The sequence below is a fragment of the Megalobrama amblycephala genome, linkage group LG16 (genome assembly GCF_018812025.1).
Source record: "Megalobrama amblycephala isolate DHTTF-2021 linkage group LG16, ASM1881202v1, whole genome shotgun sequence".
Lineage (NCBI taxonomy): Eukaryota > Metazoa > Chordata > Actinopteri > Cypriniformes > Xenocyprididae > Megalobrama > Megalobrama amblycephala.
In genome coordinates, this window is record NC_063059.1 from 4,044,170 (window position 1) to 4,060,748 (window position 16,579).

General features: G+C 37.1%; 1 protein-coding gene across 6 annotated transcripts in view; it reads left to right on the forward strand.

Annotated features, from left to right (window-relative positions):
* The window catches only part of wdr62 (WD repeat domain 62), a 57,375-nt gene extending 41,034 nt beyond the window's left edge, over window positions 1-16,341 (forward strand). For 2 of the 6 annotated variants that reach the window (XM_048159889.1, XM_048159891.1), the window contains exons 24-32: window positions 2,080-2,201; window positions 2,345-2,470; window positions 5,168-5,279; window positions 5,466-5,568; window positions 7,557-7,614; window positions 8,569-8,649; window positions 12,031-12,756; window positions 14,622-14,716; window positions 15,454-16,341. In XM_048159889.1, coding sequence (XP_048015846.1) covers window positions 2,080-2,201; window positions 2,345-2,470; window positions 5,168-5,279; window positions 5,466-5,568; window positions 7,557-7,614; window positions 8,569-8,649; window positions 12,031-12,756; window positions 14,622-14,716; window positions 15,454-15,714 — 1,684 coding nt within the window. In that variant the 3' untranslated portion in view covers window positions 15,715-16,341. Of the gene's footprint in view, window positions 1-2,079; window positions 2,202-2,344; window positions 2,471-5,167; window positions 5,280-5,465; window positions 5,569-7,556; window positions 7,615-7,970; window positions 8,059-8,312; window positions 8,348-8,568; window positions 8,650-12,030; window positions 12,757-14,621; window positions 14,717-15,453 lie in introns of those variants that run through there. The other 4 variants (XM_048159890.1, XM_048159892.1, XM_048159894.1 and 1 more) reach the window with 4 other exon arrangements.
* The last annotated feature ends 238 nt before the right edge of the window (window positions 16,342-16,579 follow it).

Below are 16,579 nucleotides of genomic sequence, written 5' to 3' on the forward strand. Positions count from 1 at the left end.
ACCCCAATTGGGACATCCACAACAACCACCACCACAACAACAACAACAAAAAAATGCATTTTAGTTTTAATAATAGCTACATGTGAGGTCAGTAATGATGGCAGCTTATGACATGACAAATTCTCATCAGAAAACAACCAAAATGAGGTGCTTCAGTTGTAGAAAAATCCATTCATTTAGAAAAATAACATTAAAAAAGAAAGGGTTAGGGTGTTTTTGTTTTGCTTTTTGCTGCTATTAGTACATCACAGTCTGGGGCACATGCAGAGATGCAGGGCTCAATGCTAAGAATATTTTCAACAAATAACCAAATTACAAGCAGTGGCACAAATAAATACAATAGAACAAAGACACAAATGAAATTATCAGTGCTTTTCAGTTTTTTCAGGTAGGTCTAGCAGAACTTTTCAGGCACAGAAATTAAAAAAAGAGTAATCAAATGTATAATAACACTAAATGTAGATTTATAAAAGTTTAGTCAAGAGCAGTGAGAGGTTTTCTCTTCATCTTGTTGTTTGATTAATGACACAGACAGCAGCAGGAATATTAGGCTGCTGTCACTTTAAGAGCGAATGCACCAGAGATGTTCACGAGTCTTTTATCTGGAGTCTGAGTCAAGTCTGGAGTCTTTTGTCACGAGTCTGAGTCGAGTCTCGAGTCATTAAAAAAAATTCTTAATCAAATCCTCTATTTTATCATAGCTGTATTATATAGACAAAATTATATGATCTTTCTGTAATCTGTTTTATTTGAAATTAAGGTCCTATGATGTAAGGGATAATGTACATCCAGTTTGTTACTTTATAATCCATTACAATGTACAAAACAGTCGTCCTGGCAACACGAGTAGTCATTTTCAATGTGTCGCTAAACGGACACAAGATGGCGCCAGTGAGTCACGGTTTGTTATACAGCTTCGTTGTTAGTGACGACATTCATTATCAGAAAATATCAAACCTCGGAATGTTTAAGAATGTCAATTGAAAACTCTACACATGCTGATACGTTAAAATATGAGCTTTAAGTAATAAATTAATTAACATCTTTCTATCTCTCTCTCTTATGGACACACATTAAAAAATAGAAAAGCTGCAAATAATACGAAAAGATTGATAAAATGTAGTGCTAAAGTCTAGATTTTTTTTGCTTGTATTTTAACAGGCTGCAATTCAAATGAGCCATGCAGCTACACACTGTATAATAGCTAGTTGTGTGAGTTAATGTGACTAACCTTTGTGGATGCGATGTCTTATCAAATTTGATGATGTTGTTCCGGTATCTTTAATTGTTTTCCCACGTTCTGTGCGTCTAGCTGATCATATGTGACGTGATGATAAACCCAAACGAAAGAACATATGGCATGGTGGCTCCCGTCATGTTGCATGGGACTCTTATTATGACATTTCGGAGTTTACGCGCACGGACATACGTAATCAAATTCTATGGCAAAAATCTGATCTACCACGACACGCAAGGAAATATATGTGACGCAGATATTATAAAACCATTTAAACACAACACAAATTCTTTATTTATTATATCAGTAGTTAAGGGTAAAAGACTTGAGTTGTCTTTAAAATATTCCGAGTCTTTTGTGCCGAGTCAAGTCTGGAGTCATTTCAAGTCGAGTCCGAGTCTGATGTCTGTTAAAATGCGACTCGAGTCCGAGTCTCTTACTCGAGTGCCCATCTCTGGAATGCACTGATCCATATTGATATACATGCACATTTTTTATCACCTGTTTATGGTCACTTAAGACATAACCAACTGTGTTTACTAGGATGTTTGCCAAGACGGTCATTTTGACACAATTTTGTTTGTATTTGTCCTTTCAAGCGCACAATAAGTGAAAGAGATTGTGCTCTGTGTGTGTGTGGGTGAGCTGGATTCAAGCTCTGGATCTAATCAAAGTGACACCGAACAAAGTGTGACAGTTTCTTACAACCCTGTTTCTTCCATTTACATACTGTGAAACTGGACTTTGTACCCAGAGTAAACTAGACATTGCTATAAAAGTTCCTGGTAGTCAGTATTTTTCATTCATTGAATAATCTTTTGTTGCCCTTTTTTCCCCTGCAGAGAGTTTGATGTTAAAGCTCTGTGTGAGGGGGCAGGTGGTGACCCTGAGGAAGAGGAGCTAAGCCCAGATAGTGCTTGCTCGGCTGAGAGCCCAGCCTCCCATAGCGACCAGCCTCATGACCGTAAGTTACATTACAGCTCTCCAAACACAGCATGTAGAGTATGAAGCGACCTTACACACTATTGGTGGCCTTGAAGAGTTTAAAGTCTATCTTTTGATGTGACTTTATCGGTTTTGTTGCTTTTTTTATTTTTTTTTTTATAGAGGACACAGACTCTCTCAGTCAGGTGAGCTCCACAGGAAGCTCAGGAGTTGAAGAGGAAGAGGATGAAGAAGAATCTGGAACTCTGCTTCGCCAACATTTCGACACACTGGGTGTGGCTGGTAATGGTATGACTTCATTTCTTGTACTGCTCTGACATGCCCTACTTTGCTAAAATGAAAAATAAAATTCTATTGGCTTCAAAACTGTAATGTTTTCTAGGCATAATTCTTATCTTTTCACATATTAAGCATATCAAAGGGATTCATTAGTTTTCCACTAAAGGCTGGAATACACTACATGACTTTTAAAGCGTTACTTACCCAAAAATTTAAATTACCCCATAATTTCCTCACCCTCAAGCCATCCTAAGTGTATATGACTTTATTCTTTCAGTCAAACACAATCAGAATTATATTTAAAAAAATATTCCAAGCTCTTCCAAGCTTTATAATGGGAGTGAATATTTACTGTGATTTTTGAAGCACATCCATCATAAACGTAATCCATACAGCTCCAGAGGGTTGATAAACGGTTTAACATCCTCCACATTTAATTTAATTTAATTTAATTTCTTACTGTTTTAGAGAAATGAAATGGGATCCGCCAGTCATGGGTCTTTCATGCAGGGAAATCTGTAAAAGTTAATGACCAAACGTATCTTTATAAAAGTTCAGTGTTGTTGCAGATGAAATATAATGTGGGTACCATTGAATAAATATTTCTTCATCAGGTTAGGTTTTGATTATTAATCACTCAAGCCTCTTTATCCAATCTTTTCTATCAAACCGTTTGTCTTTCACTATCAGCAGACACAAAACTCAATAAAAGGTGACAACTTTTAAAGTCAAAAAAACAATATAAGTTGCGTAAATTATAAAAGCTCCTTGTGGTTTCTCGGTTTGAGAGATCATAAACAACCATAAACGATGCAAAACATAGGAATTTTGAGTTTATGATAGGATTCCTATATAGAAAAATCAATGCTTGCCCTCCAGACGCATTTCATGTGCAGCAACGACGTCATGTGCAGACAACCTATTGGGACACAGCAAGTGATCCATTCAGTTGGAGAATGTCAAACCTGTTTGATATTTTCAGCTGAATTTTAAAATGCGCTTTCATTTGCCTTGTGTCCCCTAGCAACAAAATATTTGTTTCTGTGGGAATTTAACATTCAGAACAACTTTTTAAAAGCCTGTGTGATTCTCAGTTGTTTAGTGTGTGGGACAATTCACACTGCATTGACAGATGGCAACAGACCGTTGGGTTTTGCTACCATTGGTTGTCTCTCATTTTCACCGATTTAAAGGTGCTATAGAGGATGTTTTCGATGACTGAGAAACCAAAGACTGTTACTGAGTTTTTGACATGAGCTTAAGAAGGGAACGCCTCCCAAAACTCGTGCACGAGTATTGGAACACGAGTGTTTACCAGCGGCATTCGCTGTGTCGTGTTAGTGTTAACTCATAATCTGTAGTTGTTACTCCTGACAAAAACACTGCATGCAGCGCCTGTGGAGTGTGGAAAGGAACGTCATGGCAGTGATTGACAAGCCAGAGAGCCAATCGTTTACGCGATCATCTGATGTTTTTAAGGCCCTACCTCGTGCACAGATGATGTATATTAATATTATTCCTTTCAGTGCACCTAATAAATAGTCTTTTATCAGTTAGTAAAGACAGTTTCAAGTAATATTGCAAAAATGTATAAAACAAAACATCCTCTTTAGCACCTTTAACATGTTGAATCTGTGTTTGTCAGGTCGCGTAATGTCTGAGAAGTGACGCGCTATAATCTGAGTTGAACGACTTCAGATAATTTTTTTTTTTTTTTTTTTTTAGTGTCTACATTTATGTGATTTAAAGTTGAGTCAATGTCACCTACTCGCTGATGATATCATTAATGAACAAATAAGCCTGAACTTCGAGCTGAGACCCGAACGCGACCCTTGTGCACAGCCCACTGTGCTGCCCACTAGGCTATTGCTCCTACATAACGGCTTATTTTTATCAGTTCTTTTGTCTTTGTGTCGTTATATTTCTCTCAGATTTCTGCTCGTTCTAAAGACACAGATAAAGTAGCACAGTAAAGATTACATTTATATGAATGCATTAGTGAGAGAGTGATTGCGTGTGATTTAATTGTACCTGGCAGCTTCTCTCTACTGATAGTGAAGCTGTGTTTTCGTTAAGAAATATATACTAGAACTTTTCAGTTTCTTAGCTATTTTATTAATAAATTACAGAAACGGTGTTGACGGTACATTTCTGCACTCCTGAAGGTTTCTGTGTGCACGATCTGTATGTGATGCACGCGCTACTGTCTGTGTGTGCGCGTTTCACTACAGCCAGTGCATTATTTTTGAAAGGCAATTAACTTACATGTACAATAAGCTCTTTAAAACATGCATTCACCCGATCAAGATTGAGCATCCAGATGGTATAATCAAACATATCTTGTGGAGCTCTCAGAGTATGCATTTATTTGTCACTTACAGTTTGATATGGAGCGTGAATGTGAACTTCAAAGATTTCTTGTCCTGCTGTGCCCTCTATAGGCCATGATCAGCAACTAGTCGACATCAAGCTTAAAGCGCCATGGCAGAGCATTAAAGTCGATTATTTGGTGCAACCCCTACTATAATCTGGTGGTTGTCAGTGTTGGTTGGTGTCTGTTGGTGCAGTTTGAATTGTATGATGCCCAGTTTTTCTCTGTTACCCTTTACAAAGTCATCAAACGCATGATGTGTAGTGTATTCAAGTCTTAAGATGATGGTGAAATCATTATTGCTGATCTAATTTGCTGTGGAAACTCTCTCGTAGAAAAGTTCAACACGGACTTGAGCAGTCTGCAGCCCAGCTCAGAGAGTAACTTCCTCAATCCTCGCCTCAGTATCTCCACACGCTTCCTCTCCCGCTTTCAGAGCCGCTTCCGGTGAGTCAACATCAGCTTCTGTCACACATCTTGCTATCAAGCTATGTAATGGAGAAACATGAGTTTACACTTCTAGTTCTCCTTTCCCTTTTGAGATCTAAATGAAATGGGGGAAGTAGATGTGAAATTATGTATTGGTCATAGTTTAGATGACATTATAAATTTCATTTCTGTCGGCTGTTTCAGCACTATAGGGACTAGTAGCAGTGCGGTTTGCCGGCCTGCAGCCTGCCTGCCCAGTATACCTGATGAGTCCAGTGATGGCTGCCAAACTCTCGATCTAACAATGGTATGATGCTTACTCTTATGAATAATGTTATGTACTCTGAATGGTGTGTTGCCATTCAGAGTACATCGTACCAGTCACAGTCACAATAACTGAACGCTAATATGACGGGTCATTCTGTGTCATTTCTTCAGCTTTTGTTTTTAATTCCAGAATATGGCGCAGACAATCCTAAAATAGTCTGATGCCATTTTTTTCCCATAATGTGTAAAATCTACACATCTCAATATGTGATTTTAGGTTTTTATCACTCTTTAAAGGGATAGTTCACCCAAAAATGAAAATTCTGTCATCATTTACTCAAACCCATAAGACTTGGGTTCATCTTTGGAACCCAAAGATGTTTTTAATGAAACCTGAATGATTTTGGTGCCTCCATTGAACAGCCATTCCACCGAGACTGTGACACTACATCATAAAATGTCATTTATACACAAACTGTACATAGAACACATTTGAGCTTCCGCTTACCATATTTGATTAGAAATCAGCCTAGAAATGTTCAATTAAATCTGTCCATCTTATAAGGCAAGTTATTTACAATTTTCATTTTTGCGTGAGCTATTCCTTTAAGTCTTAAGTGTATATCTGCTAATTGTGTCAATGTTTAGAATTACACTGATAGTAAAGATGACCTCAAAGCTGATAGATGTGGACTAAACGCCACAAAACTATTTCTTACGCTCTTCTAAGTAAAACTGTGACCCTGGACCACAAAACCAGTCATAAGTGTAATTTTTTTTGAAATTGAGGTTTATACATAAACAGAAATCTTATGTATTCAGCTCTCAGATGATGTATGGTTTGTTAGAATAGGACAATATTTGGCCGACATGCAACTATTTGAAAATCTGGAATCTGAGGGTGCAAAAAAATTAAAATATTGAGGAAAATCACCTTTTAAAATTGTCCATATTAAAGGGTTAGTTCACCCAAAAATGAAAATTCTGTCATTTTATTACTCGCCCTCATGCCGTTACACACCTTCATTAATCTTCAGAACACAAATTAAGATATTTTTGATGAAATCCGATAGCTCCGTGAGGCCTTCATAGCCAGCAATGACATTTCCTCTCTCAAGATCCATAAATGTACTAAAAACATATTTAAATCAGTTCATGTGAGTATAGTGGTTCAATATTAATATTATAAAGTGACAAGAATATTTTTGGAGTGCCAAAAATAACAAAATAACGACTTATTTAGTGATGGCCGATTTCAAAACACTGCTTCATGAAGCTTCGGAGCATAAATGAATCAGTGTGTCAAATCAGCTGTTTGGAGCACCAAAGTCACGTGATTTCAGCCGTTGGCAGTTTGACGCGCGATCTGAATCATGATTCGACACACTGATTCATGCTCCGAAGCTTCATGAAGCAGTGTTTTGAAATCAGCCATCACTAAATAAGTTATTTTGTTTTTTTTGGCGCTCCAAAAATATTCTCGTGGCTTTATAATATTAACATTGAACCACTGTACCCACATGAGCTGATTTAAATATGTTTTTAGTACATTAATGGATCTTGAGAGAGGAAATGTCATTGCTCCCTATGGAGGCCTCACGGAGCCATCGGATTTCAACTAAAATATCTTAATTTGTGCTCTGAAGATTAACAAAGGTCTTACGGGTGTGGAACGACATGAGGGTGAGTAATTAATGACATTATTTTCATTTTTGGGTGAACTAACCCTTTAAGTCCTTAGCAAAACATTACTTACAAAAATAAATGTTTTGGTATATTTACAGTAGGAAATTTACAAAATATCTTCATGGAACATGATCTTAATATCCTAATGATTTTTGGCATAAAAGAAAAATCGATAATTTTGACCCATACAATGTATATTATTGTCTATTGCTACAAATATACCCGTGTGACTTACGACTGGTTTTGTGGTCATGTACTTGTAAATTGAGCTTAATATTTTGAATTATTTTCTTTTGTCTTTTGGACTTTTTGTTAATATTTTCTTTTTCTCCTGCTTCTAAGGACAAGTCAAAGGTTCTTTCAAACAACAGTGGAACCATTGAGGAGAACGAGAAGAGTGGTATGTCCAGTTACCTGTTAATAGTGCATTTTACTTCTGACTGTGAGTGAAAGTGTCCAATAACAGGGAGGTTAAAGGCCCTGATATACTCGAGGCAAAAAAATAGAGCAGCGGTAAACTGTTAGCGAACATCTCAGTGCCGCTCAAGCTGCTGAGAGTGGTGTTCAGATGCAAATGTAAATGTTCTGTGCACTTTCCTCTTTATAATATTGTAAACATGCAACAAAAATGACAGCAGTGAGAAAACAGCAGTTAAGAAAGCACTTTATGCAGTAGATTGCTTAAAAGCAAGCAGCATTAAACATGAAAATACTGTCCGTGTCTCTGTTAGAATTTCAATTTCTAATATAAAGCAGCTCTTATGTCTGTTCATGTTTTTACTCATGGACGTCCGACCTCAACGGACTGAACAGAAGAAATGAACTGGAGAAGACTTTATCAGGAAAAAGTGGAGCATCAGAGCCTATTACGTAATCTCTACGTACCAATGGTAGCTCCAGCTAGAGCGAACTTTCCAGAAAATTCACTTTGGCGAGCTGTTTCGAACTCCCTAAAACTCCAAACAAACTTTGTTTTGGCATGATATAGTTTGAAATGCCATCACACCAGTTCATTCTTCAATTTCACTTGAAGTATATTGGGGCCTTAAGACTAGTATTTGACTGGTCGTGTAATCTCAACATGTTTGCTCCCATTAGGCAATTTGCACCATGTATAGTAACTGCTTCTGATAAGACTGAAGTCTTCAGCTCAGTAAGAGTACATGGATTTTATGCTTATTAATTTTACAGAGTACTTTTATTGAGCTCTTCTAGTGAGTGGGAAAATATTAGAGTGCACCTTTAACAACAGCACAAATTAAATTTACCTCTCAGAAATGCTATTTAATTAGAAGAGATCAGATGTTCTGGCACTGTTTTAGTCATTTTAAATGTTTAAAATCTTGTCCTCCAGTTGCCAAGAAACGTTCCTCGATGGCTGCTCGGAAATCTTGCCAAAACTTATCTTTGTTACGCTGGAAAAATGCTCTGGGAGGTCTGTGAGAGTGTGTTGGGTGGTTTTTAATGTCTGGGGTTCTAAAGTCACCAAATCGGAATCGTTTCACATGGGTGTCTTTGGCTGCATCCCAAATTACATACTTGCCTACTATCTAGTAGGAGAAAATGGTACAAATTCACAGTATTTATTAAACAGTAGGTGAAAAGGTCCCAAAAATCCTGCTACTTCCAGCGAAAATCTGAAGTGTGCATCCAATGGACACTTAACTATCCCATGAGGCCACGGGAGAGGATTTATGTATGGCAATAAAACCGTGCAATTGACACTAGTAGGTCACATGACAAGGACATGGCAAAAGTAGTATGCCAGGATTAAATTCATACTACTCACATTCATACTCTACAGTAGAACATACTTTTCTTAACGGACACAAATGACTTATTTAAAAGAAGTACCTACTCAGAGAGTGTGATTTCGGACGCAGCCTTGGTGTTTTCATGCTCAGTTTATCTCTTTTAGTTTGTACACCTCTTGGTTCTTGTTTCTTGGTTTTCCTTATGTAACTGGGGTTTGAACTACCAGCTTTAAAAGTTACTGTAGAAGTTTATTAAAGTGTTAGTTCACCCAAAAATGAATTTTCCCAAGCTTTACTCACCCTCAAGCCATCCTAGATGTATATGACTATCTTCTTTCAGACAAACACAATCAGAGTTACATTAAAACATATCCTCGCTTTTCCAAGCTTTATAATGGGAGTGAATGGCGCTCCTTATTTTAAAGCCCAAAAAAGCGCATCCATCCATCCATCATAAAAGTAATCCACATGGAACCAGGGTGATAATAAAGGCCTTCTGAAGCAAAGCAGTGGGTTTTTGTAAGAAAAATATCCATATTTAAATCTTTATAACCTAAAATAACAGTTTTCGGCAGACGGCCTACACAAATCGAGTCACGGTGGAAGAGTAACCCCTGACCTGACGCATTGATGAACGTGGAAGTGCAAAGGATAGAGCGAAACCGGGTGTGCCTCATACGTCCTGAAAAGTGAAGCTGCGGGCTCTTTGATCGCCCCCTGGAGGCCGGATGCAGTACAGGTCATAAACCCCGCCCGCTCAATGCAGTCGAATGAGACTTAAGTTAAAACATAAAAATAAATTATGCTTCAAATAAAATTTTCCGAAAGATGGTTTTGGTCATTTAAGGTAGTTGTTATCACGCTGATTTATATTCAATTGTTCGTTTTTGTGATAAGTTTGATTTTAGCTAGCAATTTGGTGCTATAGAAACAGGGCGTGTCGTCGTGATTCACAGTTGATTGACAGCTTGTCTGAGGACTGTCGGAGCTTCGAGGGGAGATTTGAAGATAAATAAATAACTATTAATTTTCAATTCCTGTGTTATTTCACAATGACAAAATGAGCTGTTCAGCAGTAAACTGTACTAACTGACCTACAGGAGCTGACGGATATCTGAGCTTTTCTCGGTATGAGAACAAACATGAGAATCCATCAATATTTCTCCAAATGTGCATGCTTTTAAGCTAAAAGCCTATATGAAATGCCATAGAGGTAACATAATTGTTCAGACACTTTGCATCACAGAAATACGTTATATTTTAAAGAATATAATAGAATACCATTATTTTAAATTGTAATAATATTTCACAGTATTGCTGTTTTTTCTGTATGTTTGATTTACACCATGATGAGATTTGAGACATGATCAACAGAGGGTTTTTTCACAGCCTACCTGACTGAAAGGCCTCATTATTTATGCAGGTCATTAGAGCTCTTTATGCGATTCTTTTGTCTTCTCAGGTGAGAATCACCCATTATTCATGATGATTCACTCCTCCACGCATACGGTGTTTCTTGACCAAAGATGATTTAGAAAATTTAAATCTCTCTATTGTTTTATATGAACAAACAGGCAGCATCATTTTTACCTCATTTTGAAGCAAAAACTCTAGTCTACAATCTCCAATACCCAGAAGTCTTGTGAACACAGATTTAATATATATTTTTTGGCTTTATTTCAGTGACTTAAGTTTTTTGTTTTTTCAATAACCACGCATAAACATTATTCCTTCAAAAACACAAACATGTACATACATGTTCCTCAAATATTATTATAGCCTAGTTTGTGCTGAATATAGTGTAATGACACTTTTGTCATTTATATGTTTATGAACAACTGAAAAAAGCACAAATGTCAGGGCATGTCAAAACTTCTCCAGGCCCCAAAAATCCTCAGACCCCTGAGGGTTAATAAACGTTATTAGTTAAGATAACACGCCTAACGTTAGCCATGATGGGAAAAAAAGCAGGTGATCGTTATCTGGCAGTTATAATTATTTTTATGAGTATAAAATAATAATTAGCAGGATAAAACTAATGATAGCCTACTATAATTAATTATAGAGCACTGTCTACAGCAATCAATCTCCTGTAACGTTAGTTTAAACATTTTATTTAAAATGGCAGGACCGTTTCTGACATTTTAGAGTTTCTAGAGGCATATTATATAGAGTTTATCTACTGAATTTGCTGTTTCAAAAATATTATTGCTCTAGAAACAGAATAGCCTATTATTTTATAGGTAGAATTTTAAATTGTGTATAATTTATATAGCCTATTTAAAATACATCAATGACGACGCAGTCGTCTGGGCGGAAGTTTGATACCGCGACTCCGCCTCCGGGCTCCACTGACGAGTCCTTCTGCACATGCTCAGGCTCCAAACTTTTTTTTTTTTTTTCGCGCCCATCGGCGTCCGTTTTGGCTTCAGTTCAATAGAATGGAAGGAAGCGGCGTCCATCTTTTTTTACAGTCTATGAGCGAAACCAAACACCGGTCACAAATTAATGTTAGAAGTGAGAATTTTTAAAATGAGAAAATGAGAATTTTTAAAGAGAAATGCCGTAGGATTTCGATAAGAGCCCAGCCCTATTTGTTTGGACGCGAGAGACGTCTCAGCTTACGCTACTCCCTATATCCTACATCATACATGGCGTCAGGGGTTACTCATTTGGTGCAAGTCGATTTGCGCAATATGCGTACGGTCGTCTGCTGAAAGCTAGTTATTTTAGTTTATAAAGATTTAAATATGGATATTTGTTTTGTAAAAACGCATCGCTTCACTTCAGAAGCCCTTTATTAACCCCTTGGAGTTGTGTGGATATCTTTTATGATGGATGGATGCACTTTTTTGGGGGGGCTTCAAAATTAGGAGTGCCACTCACTACCATTATAAATCTTGGAAGAGTCAGGAAATTTTTATGTAACTCCGACTGTGTTCATTTGAGAGTAGAAAATCATATACACTTGAGAGGGTGAGTAAATCATGTGATAATTTTCGTTTTTGGGTGACCAATCCCTTTAAATGAAAACAAATTTAAATGTCTTTTGTTCTTTTCAGAAATCTCAAACAAGACCATTCATTCCAAAGTTCATAATATTGTCAACACTGCAGCAATTCTTGCCACCAAATCTGCCAGCAACACAACTGATTCATCCGTTACACGTTCCCGCCAAAGCTACATGGGTCCCACTGCAAGCTCCCGCGCTAAGATAGCGCAGAGCAACTCTGTGGAGAGTCTGAACGTGTGTGCGTCAGAGGAAACGCAGCTAAACGCCCCATCCTCGTCGCTGGACCCAACTGTAGAGCAAAGCAAAGAGAACATTATTCCACCTTCCTCTTCGGTTCTTTCCTCGGGACAGGCTCATCCGACACCTGCCTTGGGAAACCACAGTGCCCGGGCAGCGCTTCGATTAGACCTTGTTGGCCCCGGTCGTGCCAGTCTGTCACCGGTTTCGCTCAAGAGCCGTCTAGGGAAAGTTGAACGTCCCGAGTCTCCACGTCGACAGGCTTTGGTGACGCCCACAGAGATGCGTTCACTGGGGATAGAGTGTCGGAAGCAGATCATTAATATTGAGCAGAGTTTGGCTCCTAAGACTTCAAGCAGGTTCTCAACAGGCTCTGAAATGTTTGCCAGGAAGCCCACAGTGTCAGAAACCAGTCATACGGTGGTTGAAGACCTGCAGTTTACGGGGTCATGTGAGAATACACAAACCCCGGGTCAGATTTCAGTAACTCTAGACAGAGAGGATTCTACAGAAAACCACTGCCTTGAAGAGGACACAGGTAATTTGTAACTCCGTCTCTGAGTTGGGTTGCTTATAATGCGCATTTGGGAGCGTAACATCTGACACAAATTTTGTCCAAAGTTAGCAACTGAACAAGGGCCGGGGAGAAAAAAAATGTACTATTAATTGTTTTTAAAAATGTGGTCGCAAACAGAAAGCTGCATGTCTCAAACAGAGCGCAAATAATAATGTCCCCCCCCCCATTTCCTTGGGTTTGAATGGACAGATTTATCTCAAAATTAAAAATAAAATTCTAGTAAACACAGTCGGTTATTGCTTAAGTGAAAGACGGCGCATGTGTATCATTATATTGTATCCGTGCATTAGTCTTAAAGTGACAGCAGCCTAATATTCCTGCTGCTGTCTGCGTTTTTAATGCTGATCAAAATGCAAAAAACAAATAGAAAATCACTCCCTGTTCTTCACTGAATAACTTTTTTGTAACATTGAGGATTAACCTTTTATTTAATTTGTACAGTGAAGATTATATTCAGTGTTTTACATTTGATTACTTTATTCAACTTCTGTTCCTGAAAACTGATGTTAGATTTACCTGAAAAGCAAAACTTTGTTCTGTTGTATTTATTTGCTTATTGCTTGTAGTTTTAGCTGTGGTATCAAAATTGGAATTGAGAATTGTTAAATGTCACCTGATATGTAAAATTTTGGTGTCATAACCTTATTTATTACAATACAAGGATACATGGCACAAAAACAATAACTCTTTTATTCATTTATTCAATTAAAATTGAATTGAGATCTTATCGATACCCAGCCCTAAACCATACAAACAAGCAGAGCAAACCTGGAATTGCCAGGCTAATTGCATTAATTTGCTGTATAAAGGGTCTTAATTCAATCTTAATTCAATATTTCTCCCTCCAAATTGTGCAGTCCTGCTACATACTAGAATGCATTTTAAATACTAAGGAAGGTATTGACCATATTGAGCAAGTTGTTTCAATATTGAGTCAATATTCTGCTAAAGTCTTTATTCTGAAAGAGGTGCTCCATAGATGCTGAACTGTTCCTTAATACATAGAAATAAATATTTCCATATAGATGTGCACAGATCCAAAATTGTTTACATTGCTCAAAATTCAGATTAATATGGCTGCTGTCTGATTCACATTTCTACTAACCAGAATATTGGCTTAAAGGGTTAGTTCACCCAAAAATGAAATTTCTGTCATTACTCACCCTCATGTCGTTCTACACCTTCGTTCATCTTCAGAACACAAATTAAGATATTTTTGATGAAATCCGATGGCTCAGTGAGGCCTGCATTGACAGCAAGATAATTAAGACTTTCATTGCCCATAAAGCTACTAAAAACATATTTAAAACAGTTCATGTGACTACAGTGGTTCAGCCTTAATGCTATAAAGCGACAAGAATACTTTTGTGTGCCAAAAAAAACAAAATAACGACTTTATTCAACAATATCTAGTGACGGGCGATTTCAAAACACTGCTTCATGAAGCTTCGAATCTTTACGAATCTTTTGTTTCGAATCAGTGTGTATCAAACTGCCAAAGTCACATGACTTCCGTAAACGAGGCTTCATTACATTACTTTGGCAGTTTGATACACGCTCCGAACCACTGATTCTGAGCCATCGGATTTCATCAAAAATATCTTCGTTTGAGTTCTGAAGATGAACGAAGGTCTTTCAGGTGTGGAATGACATGAGGGTGAGTAATGACAGAAATTTAATTTTTGGGTGAACTAACCCTAATCAGGTTTTTGCCATTAGGTAAATCTCTTTACATAATATGCTTATAGGAGTATGACTGAATTTTTATTAATTTTTTTGCGCATGTAAGCACAGTTACTGATGGTAATGTATGTTTTTGTCCTCAGGTCTTTCTGCAGGGTCGTTCAGTGTCCAGATGTGTAAGGAGATGGTGAATGAACTCTGGCACACCATCCATAAAGCAACTGGCTTTTATAGCAAGGTGATTTGTCTCCGTCAGGAATAACAAGTCTTCCGATTTAATTCCTCTTTAATTCCTTCCTTCAGTGCTATTTTGCTGCTTTTTTTTTTTTTTTCAGTTTTGGTAATTTCAGTACTTCAAATTAAATGTTTTCAGTTAGTTGTCAAGGCATAAATAAAATAAAATATTGAATTTTTTTTTTTTTTTTTTAATTAATGAAAAAGATTAATACACATTTTAGTTAATAATTTTCCATTTAAGAGTTTAAAATTGAAATATGAAATTTGTAAGTGACCTTTTGGTTCTGGAAAATACTGATGTTTACTCAGTTATGAATTTAAGCATCATAATTGTGTGTGTATAATATACAGTAGTGGCCAAAAGTGATGTCTGATCTAGGATCATTGACACCCTTTATTGAAATATTATTAATTTTGTTCAAGATTTTGTAATTGTTGTTGCGTAGTTTTGTTTGGAGTCAATCGCTTTATTTGTGATAATGCTTTGAAACATGCCAAATTGTGACATAATTTTTGGCCAGGACATGATCCACCAAAAACTTTCGTGCTAAAGTTTATTCTAAATTCATGAAAAAGTGTAGGAACAACTGAAACCACACATTTATGAAAATACGAAATAATCCACGCAATCATTAGTGAATGAGACCCACTGTCCTTTTCAGACCCCGGTTCTATAGCATTCTTCAAAGTGAAAAATCCCTCTAATGGTAAAAATATTTCTGTTCCCTCTCTCTGTAGTTGTGCTCCATCCCCGAGTTGTCGGAGCAGCAGGAACAGATGAAGGGTATTTTGCAGGAGGTGTTTGTGGGTGTACAGAGTGAGCTACACTCCCTGTGCCCACAGGAGACGCGCCCCTCGGCCCAGAGCGCCCGTCCCATACCAGAAGACTCTCCCGGCCGTCAGCTCCGGGACGACAGGACCGTGGCCCTCCTGGAGAAATACTCCGAGATGCTTTTACTGCGAATGACTGAAAAAGGAGCACAGGCTACTCTGGAGTAACAGGTCACCAAATGAACTTCTAACGCCATACCCCCTTAAGCACCTTTAAATTTAATGTCTTGCATTTGTTTTATGCTTTTAAATAAACATGTAAATGCATATTTGAAACTTTTTGTAAAACTGGCAGTTTGTCTTTATACAATGTTTTTTTTTTTTTTTTTTTTTTTTTTTACACTACATTTCAATACCAGAGTGTATTTGGTCACTTACACTTTAATTCTTTTTATCCTTTAAAGATTTATCAAGGAAAACTCTTCAGGACCTTTTTTCTCCTTTTAAATTGTTTGTCTTTTCCACATTTCATGTACAGTTTTGAAACTGTTACTTTTGGAATACAAACAGTTGAATTATGTACTGAGTTTTGTGTTGACATTTGATGCTTTTGTAGTTTTCCACCATTTCACGCAGACTAACGACGAGGTGACGTGTAGATGTTTCCCAAAGCATCAGGCTGTGACTCACAATTTGCTTTCCACTGGTGTGATGATTATGCTTTGTCATGTTGATGTGCAATCCTTTTTTTTTTTTTTCTTTTCACTGAAAATGTATAGTTGACTTTTTAGAAAAGCTTTGTAAATGTTTTAATCAGCCATTTATACTATTTTAATATTAAAACGTTTAAATATTGTTGTTTTTGTGGTTCCTTACGATTCTGAAAGACTGTTTTTACCATAACAAAATATAGCTGTGAGCTGCAATTATCAGGTTTCAAACTCTTTAAGCACATGTGTAAAAAAAGTATTGTTTTATTTAGCAAGCATGTAACCACTTAAATCATAGAAGGAAAAGACCGTTTACAGCAAATACAGGCAATTTACCATTGGGAATATGCGGTTTTTAAAGCTTTTTAACAGTTATAGTAACA